The 18,329-nt window shown below is 35.7% G+C and overlaps 3 protein-coding genes across 3 annotated transcripts; 2 read left to right on the top strand and 1 right to left on the bottom strand.

The window, feature by feature from the left end:
* Positions 1-153: 153 nt before the first annotated feature.
* Positions 154-1,165, bottom strand: LOC148546877 (uncharacterized). The gene is made up of 2 exons (XM_088498066.1): positions 442-1,165; positions 154-305 (listed from the first exon to the last, which is right to left on the bottom strand). Exons 1-2 carry the CDS (start codon positions 1,163-1,165, stop codon positions 154-156), a joined length of 876 nt encoding a protein of 291 aa, XP_088354192.1.
* A 9,511-nt stretch (positions 1,166-10,676) lies between these two features.
* LOC107617139 (RNI-like superfamily protein) lies at positions 10,677-13,327 on the top strand. Its single transcript, XM_088498239.1, has 2 exons — positions 10,677-11,376; positions 12,248-13,327. The coding sequence occupies exons 1-2, from the start codon at positions 11,028-11,030 to the stop codon at positions 13,138-13,140; spliced, it is 1,242 nt and encodes a 413-aa protein (XP_088354365.1). The 5' UTR covers positions 10,677-11,027; the 3' UTR covers positions 13,141-13,327.
* Positions 13,328-13,600: 273 nt separating this feature from the next.
* CIP8 (COP1-interacting protein 8) lies at positions 13,601-15,111 on the top strand. Its single transcript, XM_021110940.2, has one exon. It carries the CDS (start codon positions 13,767-13,769, stop codon positions 14,832-14,834), a length of 1,068 nt encoding a protein of 355 aa, XP_020966599.1. The 5' UTR covers positions 13,601-13,766; the 3' UTR covers positions 14,835-15,111.
* Positions 15,112-18,329: the final 3,218 nt, after the last annotated feature.

Below are 18,329 nucleotides of genomic sequence, written 5' to 3'. Positions count from 1 at the left end.
ACATACTCAATAAGTAAATAGTAATAACAACCTAATTAACATAGTCAGTAATAACTACCTAGGTAACATACTCAATAAGTAAATAGTACAAATTAATTCCTAAATAGTAGTAACAACCTAATTAACATACTCAATAATTAAATAGTTACAACTTCACTTTCTCGGTGCCCACTTCATATCTTTGTATAACTTTCTGCACTTCTTTGCAATCCTGTTAAAAGCGGATGGTGTATACCAATTCGCACTCCGACGTGGAGGATCAGCTCTAAGGTTATAACCTTTACCTTTTTCACTTGTGGCCGTACCTATGAAAACACAACAAATGTTGGATTCCATTACTCAAATGGCAATTCGATATGTAATACAATTACAAGTTCACCATGAAGCTACTAATAGAAATTCATAATCAAGCCCTAAATCATTACCAGCAGTTTATTTTACCTGCACTAGGCGCTGGATCCTCATCCTCACCCTCATCCTCATCCTCATCCTCATCCTCATCATCATCCTCATCCTCATCCTGACCCTCATCCGCATCCTCTGGATGGTCTACTAGGTAGTTATCAGTCTCATCATCAACTGCCCTATTACTCTCATGAATCAGAGCCATCGAAATACGTCTAGGGTTTCCACTCTGTATAATCCCTCCCGCCGCTTCAGCACTTCTGCTCGAGTCAACAGACATTCTGGCACCAGAATTATCAGAGGAAGTGCGAACCCGAGGTCTCAAATCCAATGACCTCCTAGCTGGAGTAATACCACCCGAATGTGCTTCATGGTCGATGGGAATGTCAACATAATTACCTGAATGTGAGTGGTGCGACCCCGATGCCATGAAACCAAGCAGCTGACTGAATGAAGTTTGCTCTCCATAGTCAAACTGTGGACCACCCCAATACTGTTGATGTACCAGGACTGACGCTGAGTAATAATCAGACGGATGCGTGTCAGGAACATATAGTGCAAAATACTCAACCCCCTGTTGTGGCGGTTCCGGTGGCGGTGGTGGTGGAGGACCTTCTGGATTCTCTTCAAATACAAGGTTCGATAATTGCAAGTGGTCACCAAATGCTTCTCGGTACCAATGCATGTAAATTTTCAATGGATAATGTAAATGCACCAAGTCATCAGAGAGAGTGTGACTATACCGATTGGTCCACTGCATCACCCAAAAAGAGTGGGTATTGGCCCAATCTTGATTCTTAGGCCCAGTTAGAACTTCGCCGTGTGATGCACCTAGATCCCACTCTTGATTAGGAACACCCTGTCTCAATCCAAATTGCCTCATGACTCTATCAGATGCATGCCACTCGATGCATTCAAAAGATATAAGTGGCAATGTGGTACTCCAGATAACCGAATTATGACGGATGTCTAAATGAATCACGTCTGGGTCGATGTTTCCAATGCCATAAGCCTGCCAAACAAACTGGACACATCAAACCAGTCAGATGATTACACAAGAATTAATTCACTTAACAAGTTACATAAGGTACTTGTATTTTACAAAATACCTGTCCTTCTTGTAGATCATCCAACAACCTCCTATAGTGCGCAAGCGTTTTATATCGGTAGGCATAGTTTTCACGGTCCCAGTTACGCCACCTGCCGTCGGACAATCCATTAGTTAACTTATCTTGTGAAAAACAAAATACAATTTCTATCAATTCTTTCAATGCATACTTTAATCAAAATTACCTATTCGCAATTGGAAACACTCGGGGATTGCCGGGAATCGGCGCTAGAAATGGTAGCCGGATCCAAGCCCAAGTGAGCAATAGTGTCAGTGGACCGTCTATCTCCTTGCAGTCGACACGAGTTGCCCTACACAATGATTTATACAAGTGTTCCAGGCATGCCGAACCCCAACTAAACTATATGATCCCACCGAAGTTACGGAGCAAAGGTAAAAATTTCCAATGCACCGCTACACTTGACTTATCTCCAAACAGAATTGTCCCAAATAACAACATTATGTGACACTTTACATACATCTGAATGTGCATATCATCATTCAACACTATACGATCTTTCAAACCCCTAAACCACGTTAATTTTATAAAGCTCCCTCTACAGTCCGCCTTCCTCGGTGCACTCCAAATTGGTGCAAGCACTCGGCTTCCAATGCCTCAAAGCTACTCATGGTCAGACCTGTAACCGGAAGACCATTTGTCGGGGACCGAGAATTACCGCCACATCCTCCAAGGTCACGGCACACTCACCAACCAGAAAATGAAATGTGTGAGTCTCGGGCCGTCATCTCTCAATTAGAGCATTAATCATTGCTGACTGACATTTGATAACTCCAATTTGGGATACATAATAAAATTCAGTCTCGCGTAACTGTGACTCAACAATTTGGTTGTATGGATCCAGCGGCTTTAAATGATCACATATTAACATCCGTGAATCCTACAATATCACATTTCCATTATAAGGACAAGTATAATATAACTATATTATCAAAAACACAATTATCCTTAACATCTCCATTATAACTAATTTCCAGCATAATTTCATTTCAAACATACACATTAAATCTGTTATACAAAAATCCTTCAATCATATTCATTACCTTATAATAAAAATTAATTAACCTTACACAGTAAATTAGCCTCTATTATTATTATTATTATTATTATTATTATTATTATTATTATTATTATTATTATTATTATTATTATTATTATTATTATTATTATTATTCATAACACATAGCATACTAATTTCCTAATCTAAGTTTAGTTATTACTAATTTATTGTCTAAATTTTACTGAATTAAAATTCAATTATTAATGATCATAAATAAAATAATTAATTAAATTTTTATTATTAATCATAATAATTAATTAAACTCAATTACTAATACTAATAATAACAACAACAATATATCAATATCTATCTACTCCAATCTAATATGTACAGATCTCATTTTCCTTCTTCTTTCATTCATTCATTCTTTACATGCATCACATTCATTCATTTTTTCATTTTATTTTAACTAATATGCATAAAAAAAATCCAGTTCACCGGTAGAATTTACTTACTAACCATAACCATATCAAACATACATACATAGTTAATTCATATTTTAATTTCTATTTCTAACCACCAAATAAATCATACATACATACATGCTTAATCTCTACTTAGTGCCATTATAATATATATTGCTAATAAAATCTAATATTATCACTATTATTATCATTAAATCAGATTATTAAAAAATAAAAACTTACATAATTTGGATGTCCAAGATAATTAATAATATGAAGCTCTGGTTGATTTACTTCCTTAATTTTTGGTCTTCTTGGCATTTTTGTTTAAATTTTTCAGCAGGATTGTTGTGGTCCAACAATGGTGAAATGGGGAAAGTGGTGGGGTTGGGAGCAAGAAGAAAGGGATACGAGAGTGAGAGTGAGAGTGAAAGAGATAGTGTTGGGAGGGGGTGAAACACTGATCCTTGGGATAGAGAGTCACGGGCCAACCAAGAAGCCAGGTGCATGCGTGACGCGTGGACAGGGGGTCTCAAATCGGACCCACCAATTTGTGCACCTTTTGCGTCCTGAAATCGGTCCATCCGATTTCTGTCCCCCTCATCGGTGCCACCAATTTCTTCTACACCGCCGTCACATCTCGGTGAAACACCCTAAACCCACCCATATCACTGCTATACTCCATCAACACATCCATATCAAAATTAAAAAACTCCAATTAACTCATTAGTTCATTTTAACGAAGTGTTATAATTGTATTAGGACATTATAAGTCTTAGTAATTTAGGCACCTTTTAGTTGATGTGTGTGTGCGCCAAAGACAAAGACACAGTAGAACAAGTTCTTTATTTGGTATGTTAAACACATTGATAAAATTTGTGTATGAGGAGTAAAATTGCATGTGAAAATAAATTCTGCAGAATTGTATTATTGCTTGTCACTAGTTACTGATATAAGAGTAGTATTTATACAAAAGATATTTTTCATTTCTTCAAGAAAATAACACACACTCTTCTTGATAACTAACCAAACTAATATTGCCATTATTCTTGTATTATACTGGTATTATTATCAGTTCCCCTCAAAGTTAAGATGACTTTAGGAGCAACCTTAAGTTTGGTACTAAACTTTGTGAATAAATTCAATAAAATAGGCTTTGTAAATATATTAGCCACTTGGTCAATGGCTCTTATATGCACCACATGTAGCTGATGTTGATTTATTCTATCTCTCACAAAGTGTAGATCAAGCTCAAAATGCTTGATTTTGCTGTGCAAAATTGGATTTACGAACAAGAGGAGAGCACTTTCATTGTCACGGTATAAAGTTGGTAGTAATGTAATCTTCACTCTCAATTCTTGTAACAGATTTTGGATCCAAATAATTTTCGAGTCTGCAGCAGCAAGAGCGCGGTATTCGACCTCCGTGCTTGATCTACTAACGGATGCTTCTTTCGACTTGACCATGAGACAAGATTTGATCCCATATAGATGCAGTAATCCCATGTAAAACGATGGTCATCCAAATCTGAGCCCCAATTAGAGTCTGAAAAAGCAAATAAATATAAGTCATTGCTAGCATGAAATATAAGACCATGAGTAATAGTTCCAGAGAGGTAGCGTAATAATCTTTTAACACATTTCCAATGACTAATGAGAGGTCTCTGCATATATTGACACAGTTTATTTACCGACAAAACTATGTCAGGATGGGTAAGAGTAGCATATTAAAGGGAGCTCATGATCGACCTATAAAGAGAAGGATTTTCAAATTCATCATCTCCATTTTTTGGACAACTTAACCGAGGTAGTCATGGGTGTAGGAACCGCTTTAGATTCTTTTATTCCCACTCTTTGAAGAAGTTCAGTAATATATCTCAGTTGAGAAAGGTGAACAAAACCAAATTCTAGTTTGTTTGCTTCTATTGCTAAGAAGAAGCTAAATTCACCTAGGTCCTTGAGGGAAAAGACATTGTTTAATTGATCAATAATGGACTGTATGGCTTGAGAATTATTTCTAGTAATTAGTATATCATCAACATAAACAAGGATATATAAGATAAGATCACCATCATGTTTAGTAAATAAAGAATGATCTGACCTGATTTTGATGAATCCAAATTGTGCTAGAGTAGAAGAACGTTTAAGAAACCATGATCTTGGAACTTGCTTGAGTCCATATAAGGACTTGTGCAATTTACAAACCTGGGCAGCATCACCTTATAAAACCTGGTGGTTGTTTCATAAAAACAAGTTCATTCAAGTCTCCATTCAAAAATGCATTGTTAAAACCAAATTGGCGAATTTGCCATTGATTTTTCAATGCAATTGTAAGAATAACTCGAATAGTTGTAGGTTTGATAACGGGAGCAAAAACTTGATCATTGTCAATACCCTCTATTTGATGATTTCCTTTGACAACTAATCTTGCCTTATACTTCATAATTGCACCATTTGGATGGCGCTTAATAACAAATATCCATCTGCAGCCTATCACTTTAGTGTTTGTAGGTGCAGCAACAATAAACCATGTATTGGTCTTGTATAGAGCATTTAGTTCTTCAATCATTGCTTGATGCCAATGTTTAGATTGTGAAGCTTGAGTCACATTAGAGAAAATATGATTAATCAAATCAAGTTGAAGAGTTACCAATGTGTGATATAACTTGGGTTTACTAATACCCGATTTCAATCTAATTTGCATAGGATGATTATTAGGTTTAATATGAGTCTTAGGGGCACTACCAAATTGTATCTCGGTATCTGAGATAGGGATACTACATTACTACTAGGATGAAGTTAATTATTAGAAAAAGAAGGATTAGATGAGGATGGTGGGGGTGTAGTTGGTGGAAACTTAGTGTGAATAGGATGAGAAGTAGAATAAGGACTTTGATTATTGTGAGGATGATTTATAAGTCCCTCATTCTCTATGGTTGGTGTAGGTAAATTGTGAGAAGAATCAGGGGGTAAATTAAGGATTGAATTAGATGGTACAGTGGACATGGTAGTGCTCAAAGGAAAAATAAGAGAAGTATGAGGAAAATGGGTTCTGGCCTCAGGGGCAGAATCAGTGGAGAATAATTCTGCATAAGGAAAGCGTTACTCATCAAAAATCACATGGCGAGTGATAATGATTTTGCTGGACTTTGTAAGGTACTTATACCCTTTATGGTGAGGGACATATCCAAGAAAAACTGATAATTGAGATTTAAAATTTAATTTTGTTTGAGAATAAGGTTTTAAGCATGGAAAGCATGCACAACCAAACACTCGCAAAAATTCATAATCTGGTTTCCTAGAGTGCATAAGTTTAAAAGGAGTTACCAAGTTTGTATTAGGAGATGGAAGACGATTGATGACATATGTGGCTGAGAGAAAAGCATCATCCCAGTGAATTAAGGGAAGAGATGCTGCAGCAAGCATTGCCAAACCAGTCTCTGTGATGTGGCGATGCTTGCGCTCAGTCCTTCCATTTTGTTGATGCGTATATCGGCAACAATACCTATGCTCAATGCCTTGATCAGCGAGATATTGTGTAAAAGTTTGTGACAAATACTCGTGCCCATGATCAGTTTGAAATCGCTTAAGCTTGAAACATGTATACTTCTCTAACATAGTTTTATATTGCAAGAAAGCCTGAAAAACTTGAGACTTTGAATGCAGTAAATATATACAAGTATACCTACTAAAAGCATCAACCAAAGAGATATAATCATTGAAACCATGATATGAAGTTACCGGAGCAGGCCCCCATAAATCTGAGTAAACCATATTTAAAAGAGCAGTATAATTATATTTATCAAGATTAAAAGGAAGAAGATGCATCTTTGCATTGCAACAAAATTCACACACATTAGATGGAACAATATTAGAAAAGACATACATATTGCATTTATTCATTACACTCAGAACTGTATTTGAGGCACAATGGCCTAGTCGATGGTACCACAACTTATAAGAATCAAATTTTGCAAGAAATGCCCTAAGTACATGATCACTAGAATTTTGATTGGAAAATATTATTTAGACTAGAACAAGGCACATCAACACGTTCAAATACATAAATTCCTTGTCTAAGTGTTCCTCGGAGTAGAACCTCCTGAGTTTCCTAAGATTTAACAAGGCAAAAATCAGTATAGAATTTAAAATAACAATTGTTATCAGTTGCAAATTCTCTTACACTAATAAGATTGTGTGCAATGTCAGGTGAATGCAAGAGTTTATCCAACAAGAAAGTTCTATGAGTATCAAGATTAATTAAATAACTTTTATCATAGTGTGTAATACTCGCACCTTTACCATTACCTAACATAATTTCTTCTGAGCCATTATATTCAGATGATGATAGCAAATTCTGAGCATCGCCAGTGACATGATGTAAGCACCAGTATCGGGTAGCCACATTGAATAAGAAAATGTTGAAGGAATAGCCAAGTATGTCCTGGGATTATGAAAAGTGGATGGTGGAGGTGGTAAAGCCTGAGATGCAGATTTAGATGGATTCATGGTAGATTGTTGATAAGAAGAATCAAATCGGTGGAAACAAGTCATTGCGGTATGGCCAAATCGATAACACACTTGATTTGTCAAAGTTCACCAAAATAGGTTTTTACTAAAGTGACAATTCTCTAATTTTTCCAAACTCCCAAAACCAAACCAAACCAAAACATACCCAATTCATCACAAAATACTACCAGTGACGGATCCAGAAAATTTTGGTAGTGGGGGCAAAATATATATAACATTATAATAATTTTTATAATAAAAATATTATGTTTATGTAAAAAAGAGTAAATTACCATTTGTACACATAAAAGATATAAATGCTGACAAATGTACCTATATAAGAATAAAACGACAATTATAACCATAGAAGATGGCTTCTGTGTGCCAAGAGTATCTGAACGTTGGTTACACAATTGGTCCACTAGGGTATTCTTGGCGCACGGAAGCTATCTTTCGTAGGTACAATTGTCGTTTTATTCTTATATGGATACATTTGTCAGCGTTTGTATATTTCATGGATACAAATGATAATTTATTCCATAAAAAATTAGCTATCAAATTATCTATTATAAATTTGTGTATAAATACATATATCATTTAACTTATTTTTAATATATATTTTGAATTTCAAAATTTATATTTTAAGATTTATTCTGTACAAGTGATTATTTTATGTATACGTAGCATAATTGTTGTTATAATTATATTTTGTTATTGTAAAATATAATTAGGTTTCAAAATATCTAATTACAAATTAAAATACTAAAATAGTAATTTAAATAATAACATATAATTTAAAATTTAATTTTTTATATTTCATATTTTGAAACCTTGATAATATAATTAAAATGTCTTTTTTTTTTGTATTAACAATCATTTAAAACTCAACTTTCATACAAATTAGCTCTTGATGATATTCATAGTTAAAAAAGTTCATTCAATTAGTGTAGTTATTATGAAAAAACTAAAGCTAATTTTAAAAGAAGAAACACAAATTAATAGATAATATTCTTTCGAGTCGATCTCTAAGAAAGAACACCAATCTTATTTAAATTTAAAAATTGATCATTATAATTAACATCTAATATGAAGTTTTCAAATTGGCTATCAAGTGTCGAAACTTGAATAAAAAATGATTGTGGGGTCAAATTTAATAATTTAGTGGGGGCAAATAAATATTATTATTGTATACTACTCAATAAAATTCCAAATTGTAGTGGGGGCGCTTGCCCCCACACCCACTCATGTGGATCCGTCCCTGCATACTACACTTTATCATTTTATTTCAATTCAAGCAACTTAAAACCTCTTTCACTCAATCTTTTCACCATAATTCAACAAAAATCCACAACTCACAAACCAATATCCCAACTTTAACAATTTTTACACAATTAACATTATAATTCATCAATACCATCTCAATCATCATACTCATCAATGTCCATAATCACACATAATAATCATCACATTCATATATTACACATTCCAACATTTTATATACTCCTCTATATCATACAATATAATAAATTCACGCATAATTAAGCATACACCAACATCATTCAATCCTATCTTATGGTCTACTAGCCTAAGTTTCATGAAACTTTACATATTACTTAAAGAAAACTGAAACCATACCTTAGCTGGTTTCCACACAACTCAAAATACCAAGCTCAAACTCAAAGCTCCAAAACCATCTGCTCACTCCAACAAACACTAAACATCAATCTAACATCATATAACATACAAAATATCACTAGGGCTAATCCAAAATATCAAACCACAAGAGATAAAAGAGATTTACCTTATCCAACGAGATTAGAGACAAAACCCAACAATTTTTCAATACTAGATCATCCCTAAACAACTAAAATCACAAAATCTACTAAAAAACTAGAACAAAAAACGTGAAACTGTTAGGGATGGAAACTGGAGCATGGATTTCGAAAATCTTACCACTTTGTTTTAACAGAAACGAAGATCTCGAGGAGAGCTTCGCTAGCCGTAAACGACTCGTCAATCGGAGCACCGTAGCTCAAGTTATGGCTTCTAGAAGATGGTGATGAATAGTAACATTACCATCTTCTCCTCTCTTCTCAAATTAGCGCCAATCTCTCTCAAATTAGGTTAAAATGAGCTGAATACTCATTAAACATACATATATATGTTGGGCCTTGGGTCCAGTTTGGGCCCGGTCTAACCCGTTAGTGTTTTAGGTCTGTTTGGGTCAAAACTTTTAAGATTAGCGCTCGATTTTTTATTCTAAATTATTTTTTGTCCTTTCAAAACAATAAATTCAATTTTCAAAACTTTATTTTCCAAAATACGCGGTACCGGACAGACTAGAACCGGTACTACCGGCTAAAGACCGGTACGCATTTTTACAAAAAAATTTCGCAAAAGATAAATTTTTTCACTCAGAAAAATTCATTGAATTCAAATTTCACCTTTATATTATTGAAAAATACTTTTATATTTTTAAACCTATTTCGAGCAATTAAATTACCATTTTATATTATCTAAATGATCGGTTTAGTCACGGGTCTTACACTTGTCGGCGTTCTCGCTAAAGGAAAAAGCAGCTTCTGCTTCTGCGTTTGGATCCGAATCACTTCCTCTCGGGTTGCCGAGGATTGTGGTGACTGCGTCGAGAGCATTGTTCTTCGCGCCATGAGCAACAGGAGAGGAGACACTGTAAGTTCGGAACTGGAAGAAGAACAACGACGTGGTGATAAAGAGATAAAAAAGAATGGACTCAATACAGATCATTAATGGTGGTATCAGAAGTGGGTGTTACGATATGAAAAGAAAAGAAAAAAAATTATGGAATTGAACGAAGATGACGATGAAATATTAAAATGAGTAATTTGAGAATTCTAAATAATTTTTTAAGTTTTGGTTAGTTTTATTAATTAAAATATATTTTATATAGATATAACGTTAGTTTTGTTTTTCTATAAATAAATTTATTAACACTTATATTTTTTGTGGTTAAAAATGGTTATTTACTCTATTTATTTATGTACATACTACTATATTTATTTTTTATAATACATCAATACTTATTTTCATAGCATTTTTTTTATAATTCATAAAAGTAACACATTTAATGTGCACAAAATTTTTTCTCGCAACTTTAGACACTTGTTCTTTTTGTATAAATGTATAATAGATGGGGTTGGTGGGTTTATAACTACAAAGGCGACAAAGAAAGAAAGAATCATTTAGTTACTAACAGCACCCAAAATATAATATATTTTTTCTCTTTGACGAAATCACCCCTTCACTAAAGGCACTATCTTATGAAGAAGGGGCATTGCCACGTAAATTCACTCGCGAGAGCCTTTCCTTCAATGTACGCTTCGTTGCAGATAATCATGCACGCCACCAAATTAGGGTTCATTTTCACACCTCTCAGCTGCTAAAGCTTTGCTTTTGTACGCTAATTATTCCCTCCGTAACCGTGCTCTGCAAAAATTAGTCTCAAATTCTCGAGGGGTTAGGGTTTTCCTCCGCACCAACAACAATGAACGGTGCCGGATCGGGATCCTCGAACCTCTGCATAAACGACACTCTCACTGACGACGAGCTTCGTTCGATCCTGGCGAAGCTGGAGAGCGAGAAGGACAAGGAGATCTTCGGGTTGGTGTGTAAGAGGTGGCTCCGATTGCAGAGCACCGAAAGGAAGAAGCTTGCGGCGCGTGCAGGTCCACACATGCTTCGCAGAATGGCTGATAGGTTCACGCGCTTGCTCGAATTGGACCTTGCCCAGTCCGTTTCGCGGTCGTTCTATCCCGGCGTCACCGATTCCGACCTCGCCGTCATCGCCAATGGTTTCACATGCTTGAGGGTCCTCAATTTGCATAATTGTAAAGGTGAACTCTTTTTCCCTTTTTTTTTCCGTTGTTTTTGTTTGTTTTGCGAGAAAACCGTTGAAATTGACCTTTCAGACTTCTGATCGTGATGGATGCTATGTTTCTTTCCCTAGTGTGCTGACTTGTATTTTGATTGTTATTTTTTCCCCAAATATTACTGTGCTAATTAATTTTATTTTAGGCAGTATCATTGAATTTAAAAGTCTGTTGTTAAAAATGCTTCTGCTGCTTTACGATTTTAGTTAATGCCGGTGCCAATTTTTTGTTCACTTTTTTTCTCCAGAGATTGAGCTTTAAATTTCAGCCCCCCCCCCCCCTTCTCTTTTAAAAATGCTGGGTTTGTTTACTGCTGTTGCTTTTTCTTGATTTTTGCTTTTGAAACTGGTTATATGAAGTAGTTTTGAACTCATCACTCGGAATGATTGTGTTCTGTTGTTGTTTGTATTATGCAATTTGAAAATGAACAATTTTGACAATTTTTAGTGCTGTTGTCATGATAGTCAATTTGAGTGATGATTTAAGGTTGAGGAAGTATAGGCTCTGCACAATGTGTACAATAGGGGTTTAGGGATGTTCGATTCAGTAGGATATCATATGTTTATTATCTCTGGTATCCGGATGGTTATTCTGGATAGTATGAGTGTATTGTGTTTGAGGAATTAGTTGTATTTTATCCTGGAAGTTCATTTTTTAACTCATATCGGGCCAAATAAATAGTCCATTGTACACATTGTACAAATACTCCATTGGCTCCCTAGCGGGATTCATAAAGGTTATCTACCACCTTTGTGATGTTGCTTTTCTTATGATGGGGAGTGAAAATCTCAATAAGATTGAGATGGAATGTTTTTGTTTGGTTTAATGTACACAGGAATTTCAGATGTTGGAATGAAAGCCATTGGCGAAGGTCTTTCCTTGTTGCAGTCATTGGATGTATCCTACTGCAGAAAGCTGACTGACAAGGGACTATCTGCTGTCGCTAAAGGCTGTAGCGACTTACGGGTATTGCATCTCGCCGGTTGCAGATTCGTTACGGATGGTATATTAGAAGCTCTCTCCAAAAACTGTCATAATCTAGAAAAACTGGGATTGCAAGGGTGCACAAATATTACCAACTATGGATTGATAAGCCTTGCAAGTGGTTGTCAACAGATCAAGTATTTGGACATCAACAAATGCAGTAATGTCAGCGATGTTGGTGTCTCTAGTGTTTCTAGGGCTTGTTCATCATCTCTCAAGACGTTGAAGTTGTTGGATTGCTACAAAATTGGGGATGAAACCATATTATCCTTGTCCAAATACTGCGATAATCTTGAGACTCTAATCATTGGTGGTTGCCGGGATGTCTCCAACGACGCAATAAAATCTCTTGCTGCTGCAGGTAGGAGCAATCTTAAGAACTTAAGGATGGATTGGTGTCTAAACCTCTCGGATTCATCATTGAGCTGTATTTTAAGTCAATGCAGAAACCTTGAGGCACTGGACATTGGTTGCTGTGAGGAGGTGAGCGATGCTGCTTTCGAGCTTATAAGCAGCGAGGAGGTGGATTTGAGGTTGAAGATTTTGAAGGTTAGTAACTGTCCGAAGATCACAGTGGCAGGAATAGGCATTCTTGTGGGAAAATGCAGTTATCTGGAATACTTGGATGTGAGATCATGCCCACATATTACTAAGGCTGGCCTGGATGAGGCTGGTCTCCATTTTCCTGAATTCTGTAAAGTTAATTTTAATGGTACCATCAATGAGCCTGTTGTGCTTATTTGATTCTATAATTATAATTATAATTCTTAGTTGTAAAGATTTGGCATCGACATAGGGTATTCTTCCTACATCAATATGATGAACTTTATTGATAAGAGAGGAGAATATTTTTAGTTTTCTTATGGAACCCACATGTGTAATGTAATGTAATGTAATATATATCATAATTTGTTGTGATTTGAGTTGTAAATTTTGGCAGTATGATTACGATTGTTTTCAGCCGGGTTCACTTGATTCTTCCTTGATCTTGTACATCGATTTTTCTAACTTCTAAATCGCAAATGTCACAAATTATATAGTATTTACTAATATATTGTTTTCCCACTTTATCCTGGACAATGAACTATCAAATATGACCCACTAATTAATTTTTACACCAGAAAAAGGAAAAGAAAAGAAGAAATGGTCCATTTCCATTTCCAATTAAACTCTTATATTAACTTATTACTATAAAAATGATTAATTTATTATTATTATTATTATTATTATTATTATTATTATTATTATTATTATTATTATTATACCTTACATAAAATCAAAGGGAACCCAAATCCCCAAAGAAAACAATCACACTCGGCTCCTTTGCTTTCCATTCCAGCTCCCATCTCCGCCGCACCGGAAAGCGAACCATGTCGGAGTCACCGTCTCAGCCACCGCCTCCTCCTCCAGCTCCCGAAGCGCCATCGTACTGGTGTTACCACTGCGAGAAGCGCGTCTCCGTCGAGACACTCCCTGACCTACCTGACGTCATCTGCGGTGACTGCAAGAACGGCTTCGTCGAGTCCATCCCCACTCCCTCTCTCCCTTCCTCCGCTGCCGCCGCCTCCTCCTCCGACGACCCCTACTTCGGCTCTCACTTCCTCCACGTCCTCCGCCTAATCGCCCAGTCAGCGCGTGACGACGACGCGTCTCCTCCTCCTCCGCCTAGTCGCTCGCCGGAAAACGATTTCCTCCGGATCGAGCTCGGAGGCTGGGACAACGACGACGACGAGGATGACGATGACGACGAGGAAAACGGCATCGAGTTCCACCACGGAGGCGAAGACCGCGAAAACGCAGTCGAGGAGCGAGGAGATCGAGTCGGAAACGAGGAACCGCACGGCGACGACGAAGATCTGCGGCGGAGGAGGCGCGAGCTGCTTCGTCTCCGAATTAGGGATTTGGCGACGCGAACGAGGAGTATGCGGAACCGGATCTTGGATTGGGCCGACATCCTGATGGGCCTTGAGGACAACTCCATCGAGTTCCGCCTCCAGCTGCCGGATTCCGATCGCTACGTCGGAAACCCTGAGGACTACGTCGACGCGGCGGAGTATGAGGCCTTGCTGCAGACGCTGGCGGAGAGCGACGGGGGAGGGAGGAGGGGAGCTCCGCCGGCGGCGAAGTCTGCCGTGGAGGCGCTGCCGACAGTGAAGATCTCGTCGGAGAGCGAGGTGGTGGCGTGCGCCGTATGCAAGGACATGGTGGGCGTCGGTGACGTGGCAAAGAGGTTGCCGTGCGGGCACGAGTACCATGGAGACTGCATTGTGCCGTGGTTAGGTTCTCGAAATTCGTGCCCTGTTTGCAGGTTTGAGCTGCCAACTGATGATAGAGATTATGAAGCGGACAAGAGGAAGAACAAGAGAGTCTTCAATTCTGCTAACGGTGCTTCTGGTTCAGGTGGCGGTGGCGGTGGAGGTGGCACCTTCTCTGGTTGATGCCAATTGGTATGTTCTGTTTCTCATTCTGTTATGTTCTACCATTGCTGTAATATATTTTGTGCTTTCTATAATTCTATCTTCCTTTGTGAACCTTTTTTTTTTAGGGTTATTAGTTGTTTTTAATCAAAACTTTGCCCAATGCTATTTATTTGAAGGTTTTTAATTTTATGTAGCTGGCTTCTTAGCTCCAGTTGCTAAGATACTTTGTATATAGGCATTTGAATCAATGTGATCAACACTACTTCAATTCAATTCAATTTGTAGCTTCTCATCATGTAAAAGTTTGTTCTTTTGTTGTGGAATTTTTCTGCTGGAGCCGCCGTCTTTATTGAACACTAGTGAGCTTGATTAGTAGCTTCAGTGTGAAAGTATTGATGAGAGCTTTTAAGGTTTCTTTTTTTCAGTATTAGACTTTATGATATGGTTGAATGATCACTAATGTGTTGCTAAAAGGACTTTAGACATGTCTATCTATGGTTCTTTGCATCTTAGAAACAACCCTGGTTTCCCCAAAGGCTTGGATTCTATGAGAATGTGCTTTTTCAGACTCAAGCACAACTCACCAGATGATCAGAGGCAGCTCAAGTTAACTGAGTTAGCTCAAACTAGGTACAAGTTATAAACTGTTAAGTACATAGTTCTTTTAAGTTACTGAACTTGGACGTGAGCTCAAATCTGGTTCTTCGGCTTAACTCATGCTGTTAAGGAACTAGTTAAGTTCGGTATCATGCATCAACTTTACTTGTGGACCAGAATGCGAGGAGTTCAGTACTTGATTACTTGTGTCGTATCAATATTTTACATGTTCTTCACAAGAGTTTCTTCCACTGTGGGGGATCTCCAAGTCAAAACGGCCTGAACCTCTTTCTGTTGGATTGCTTTGTTGATATAAGCTGATTGCAGAACTTAAGGCATATCACCAAATTGGATAAATCTAGGTGATGAACTGATGAAGTGTTTGCCTCTTTCGGTTACAATGTCGCGGTAGCTTTTATTGGCCAGTAACTTGACATATATCAATGATATATATCATGAAAGGTCCAAAGATACCAGCGTTATGGGTGATGTTCAACTTTCTATTTCTATATTATAATATAATATTACAGGTTAATGGGACAAATGAAGATTGAAACTGAAAGACTATATTACACAATCCATGCAAACATAACATTTTAAAGTTAGTGCATTGGCATTCGGCATTAGAGGGTTAATATTTTTTTTCCTTGTATTTATTCTATTTGAGGCTATACTAACTAACCTTTTTTTTTTTTGGATTTGTTTGTAACTTATCCTATACGGACGCACGATTTTATTAGGACACGGTTAGACATAGAAGACACGAGTGTCGATGAATGTCGTGTCCGACACGCAGACACGGCAAATCGGAGAAATATCCGTGCTTCATAATTTGTAACCAATCATACTCTTATACTATGTTTGTTTGAGAGGAAAATGGAAGGAAAGAAAAGTGAGGAAAGAAAATGGGAAGGAAAAGGATTATTTTCCTTTGTTTGGTTGAGAAGGAAAATTAGAGAGGAAAAAAAATGGATGGAAAAAAACTGGTGGGGTCTACCAATTTTTTTTTCTCTCTAACATTGGAAAGAAAATGGAGAGAAAATTAATGTTTCTCTCTCTACTTCTAATATTATCCCTTCACTTTTTCAATATATTATATAATATAGGGGTAAAATTGTTTTTTTATAATTATTTTCTTTCTATCCAAACACATCTAAAGAAAATAAAAATCCACTCAATTTCTTTCTTTTCCTTTCTTTCCTTTCTATTTCCTTCCTTTCTATTTCTTTCCTTCCAACCAAACATATAAGTTTCTATCACTGCGACCTCGATTATGTATATAACTCAATGAGACGATAGTTATCTCTAGATAAAATAGAGAACTAATCAATGACGATCAATTTTTATTAACTACGATATTTTTCTTTTAATAATTTTTTGTAGTTAGGGTTTAATAATATAAGTTATTGATTTCATTAGAAAGACTAAATTTAATTAAAAAAAGTATTGAAATATTATGATAAAAAAATTATTAGATTTTAACACATTTAAACTTTTTAAAAAAAAACTATAGTCAAAAGAGTATTAAAAAAATATAATTTTAAATAATATAAATTTATGTCCTTTTTAATAATTTTTATCTAAAGAAAAAGTTTAAGGGATCAGCAACTTTGTTAAATTCTGGCCAGCATGTAATCAGCAAAGAAAAATGAGCCATTGGATGAAATTTCACACCAATTTCACACCATTAAAACTATCATTGATGACTATGTGATGGCTACAAATCACAAAAGTTGTTGGCTCCTTAGCATTTTTCGATAATGATTTTAAATAATATAATTTAAATAATATTTATTTTATTATAATTTATTTTGAAATAAAATGTCAAATATAAATCAAGTTAATATTAATTTATTCTTTATCAAAATCAAGTTTATAAAATTAGTTTGATACAAATTTTTATTTACAAATTTTAATCTTAAATCACACTTAGTGGCTGCAATTTTTTTAAAAGAAAAACACTCCAGACTAAATCAGAAGTCACCCATCACAAATGGAATTTAAGGAAATCAGGTGGAAAGGAATTACCATTTACTAAATGAATTGTTACATCAGGCAGATTTACTTGGCAAACATCATTGATATGATAGAAATACAAGCATCCATCAGTGATTAAATCCTTTGTACTTATAATTAATTAATTGGGTAGGTTTAAAGAATGTGCTTATCGAGTAAGCAAGGTGAAAGGACCTTCGTTGCTTATTTTGTGATAACCTAGTCAGCTAAATTTAGGTCCGCCATTAACATCATGCGATGGAGGCACCGAAACACAACCTTTTGTTTCAACAAATGGGAGTGCCAAATCACCTCCACATCACCCCTTAAGCCCCCAAATGTAAAAAAACATGTGGAAAATCCAAGATTTGAAAGATGCGAAAGATGCCTGGTACATTATACTAAAGAAAATGAAATTTGGAAGCCACTTTCACAAAGTTGTAACTTCTTAAATATGCATGCATGTGCAATTTATGTAACTAGTTAGATTTTGTAAGCATACGCTAATTCTAACAGGATGATCATTGTCGAACTTGTTTAAACTTTTGTCCATGAGATCTCTTTTTATTTAGTGGGGTAAAAGTTTGTGATGTCATAATTTCTTTTTTAATGTTTTTTTTTTTTGGTGACTTTCTTTTCTAATATTTGAAACATATTAGTTTTGTTTCAAACATCTTATTTAGTCCTATTTTAATTTTTTGGTCAAAATTAGAATTTTTTATCTTCATTGAAAAATACCCATTCTTTCATTATAATTTTTTTTAAGTAGTATCAAAACGTAATTGTAATGATTTGAGAGTAAAAGTGATAGAAAAATAAGAGAAATGAAAATATAATAATAGAGAGAAAATAGAGTTTTTTGAAGAAAAAGTTTAAATTTTACAAGAGAACAAAAATAAAAATAAAATAAAATATTTTAAA

Source organism: Arachis ipaensis, chromosome B9 (assembly GCF_059453495.1).
Source record: "Arachis ipaensis isolate K30076 ecotype BB chromosome B9, ASM5945349v1, whole genome shotgun sequence".
NCBI lineage: Eukaryota > Viridiplantae > Streptophyta > Magnoliopsida > Fabales > Fabaceae > Arachis > Arachis ipaensis.
This window is presented reverse-complemented; position numbering and strand designations above follow the sequence as displayed.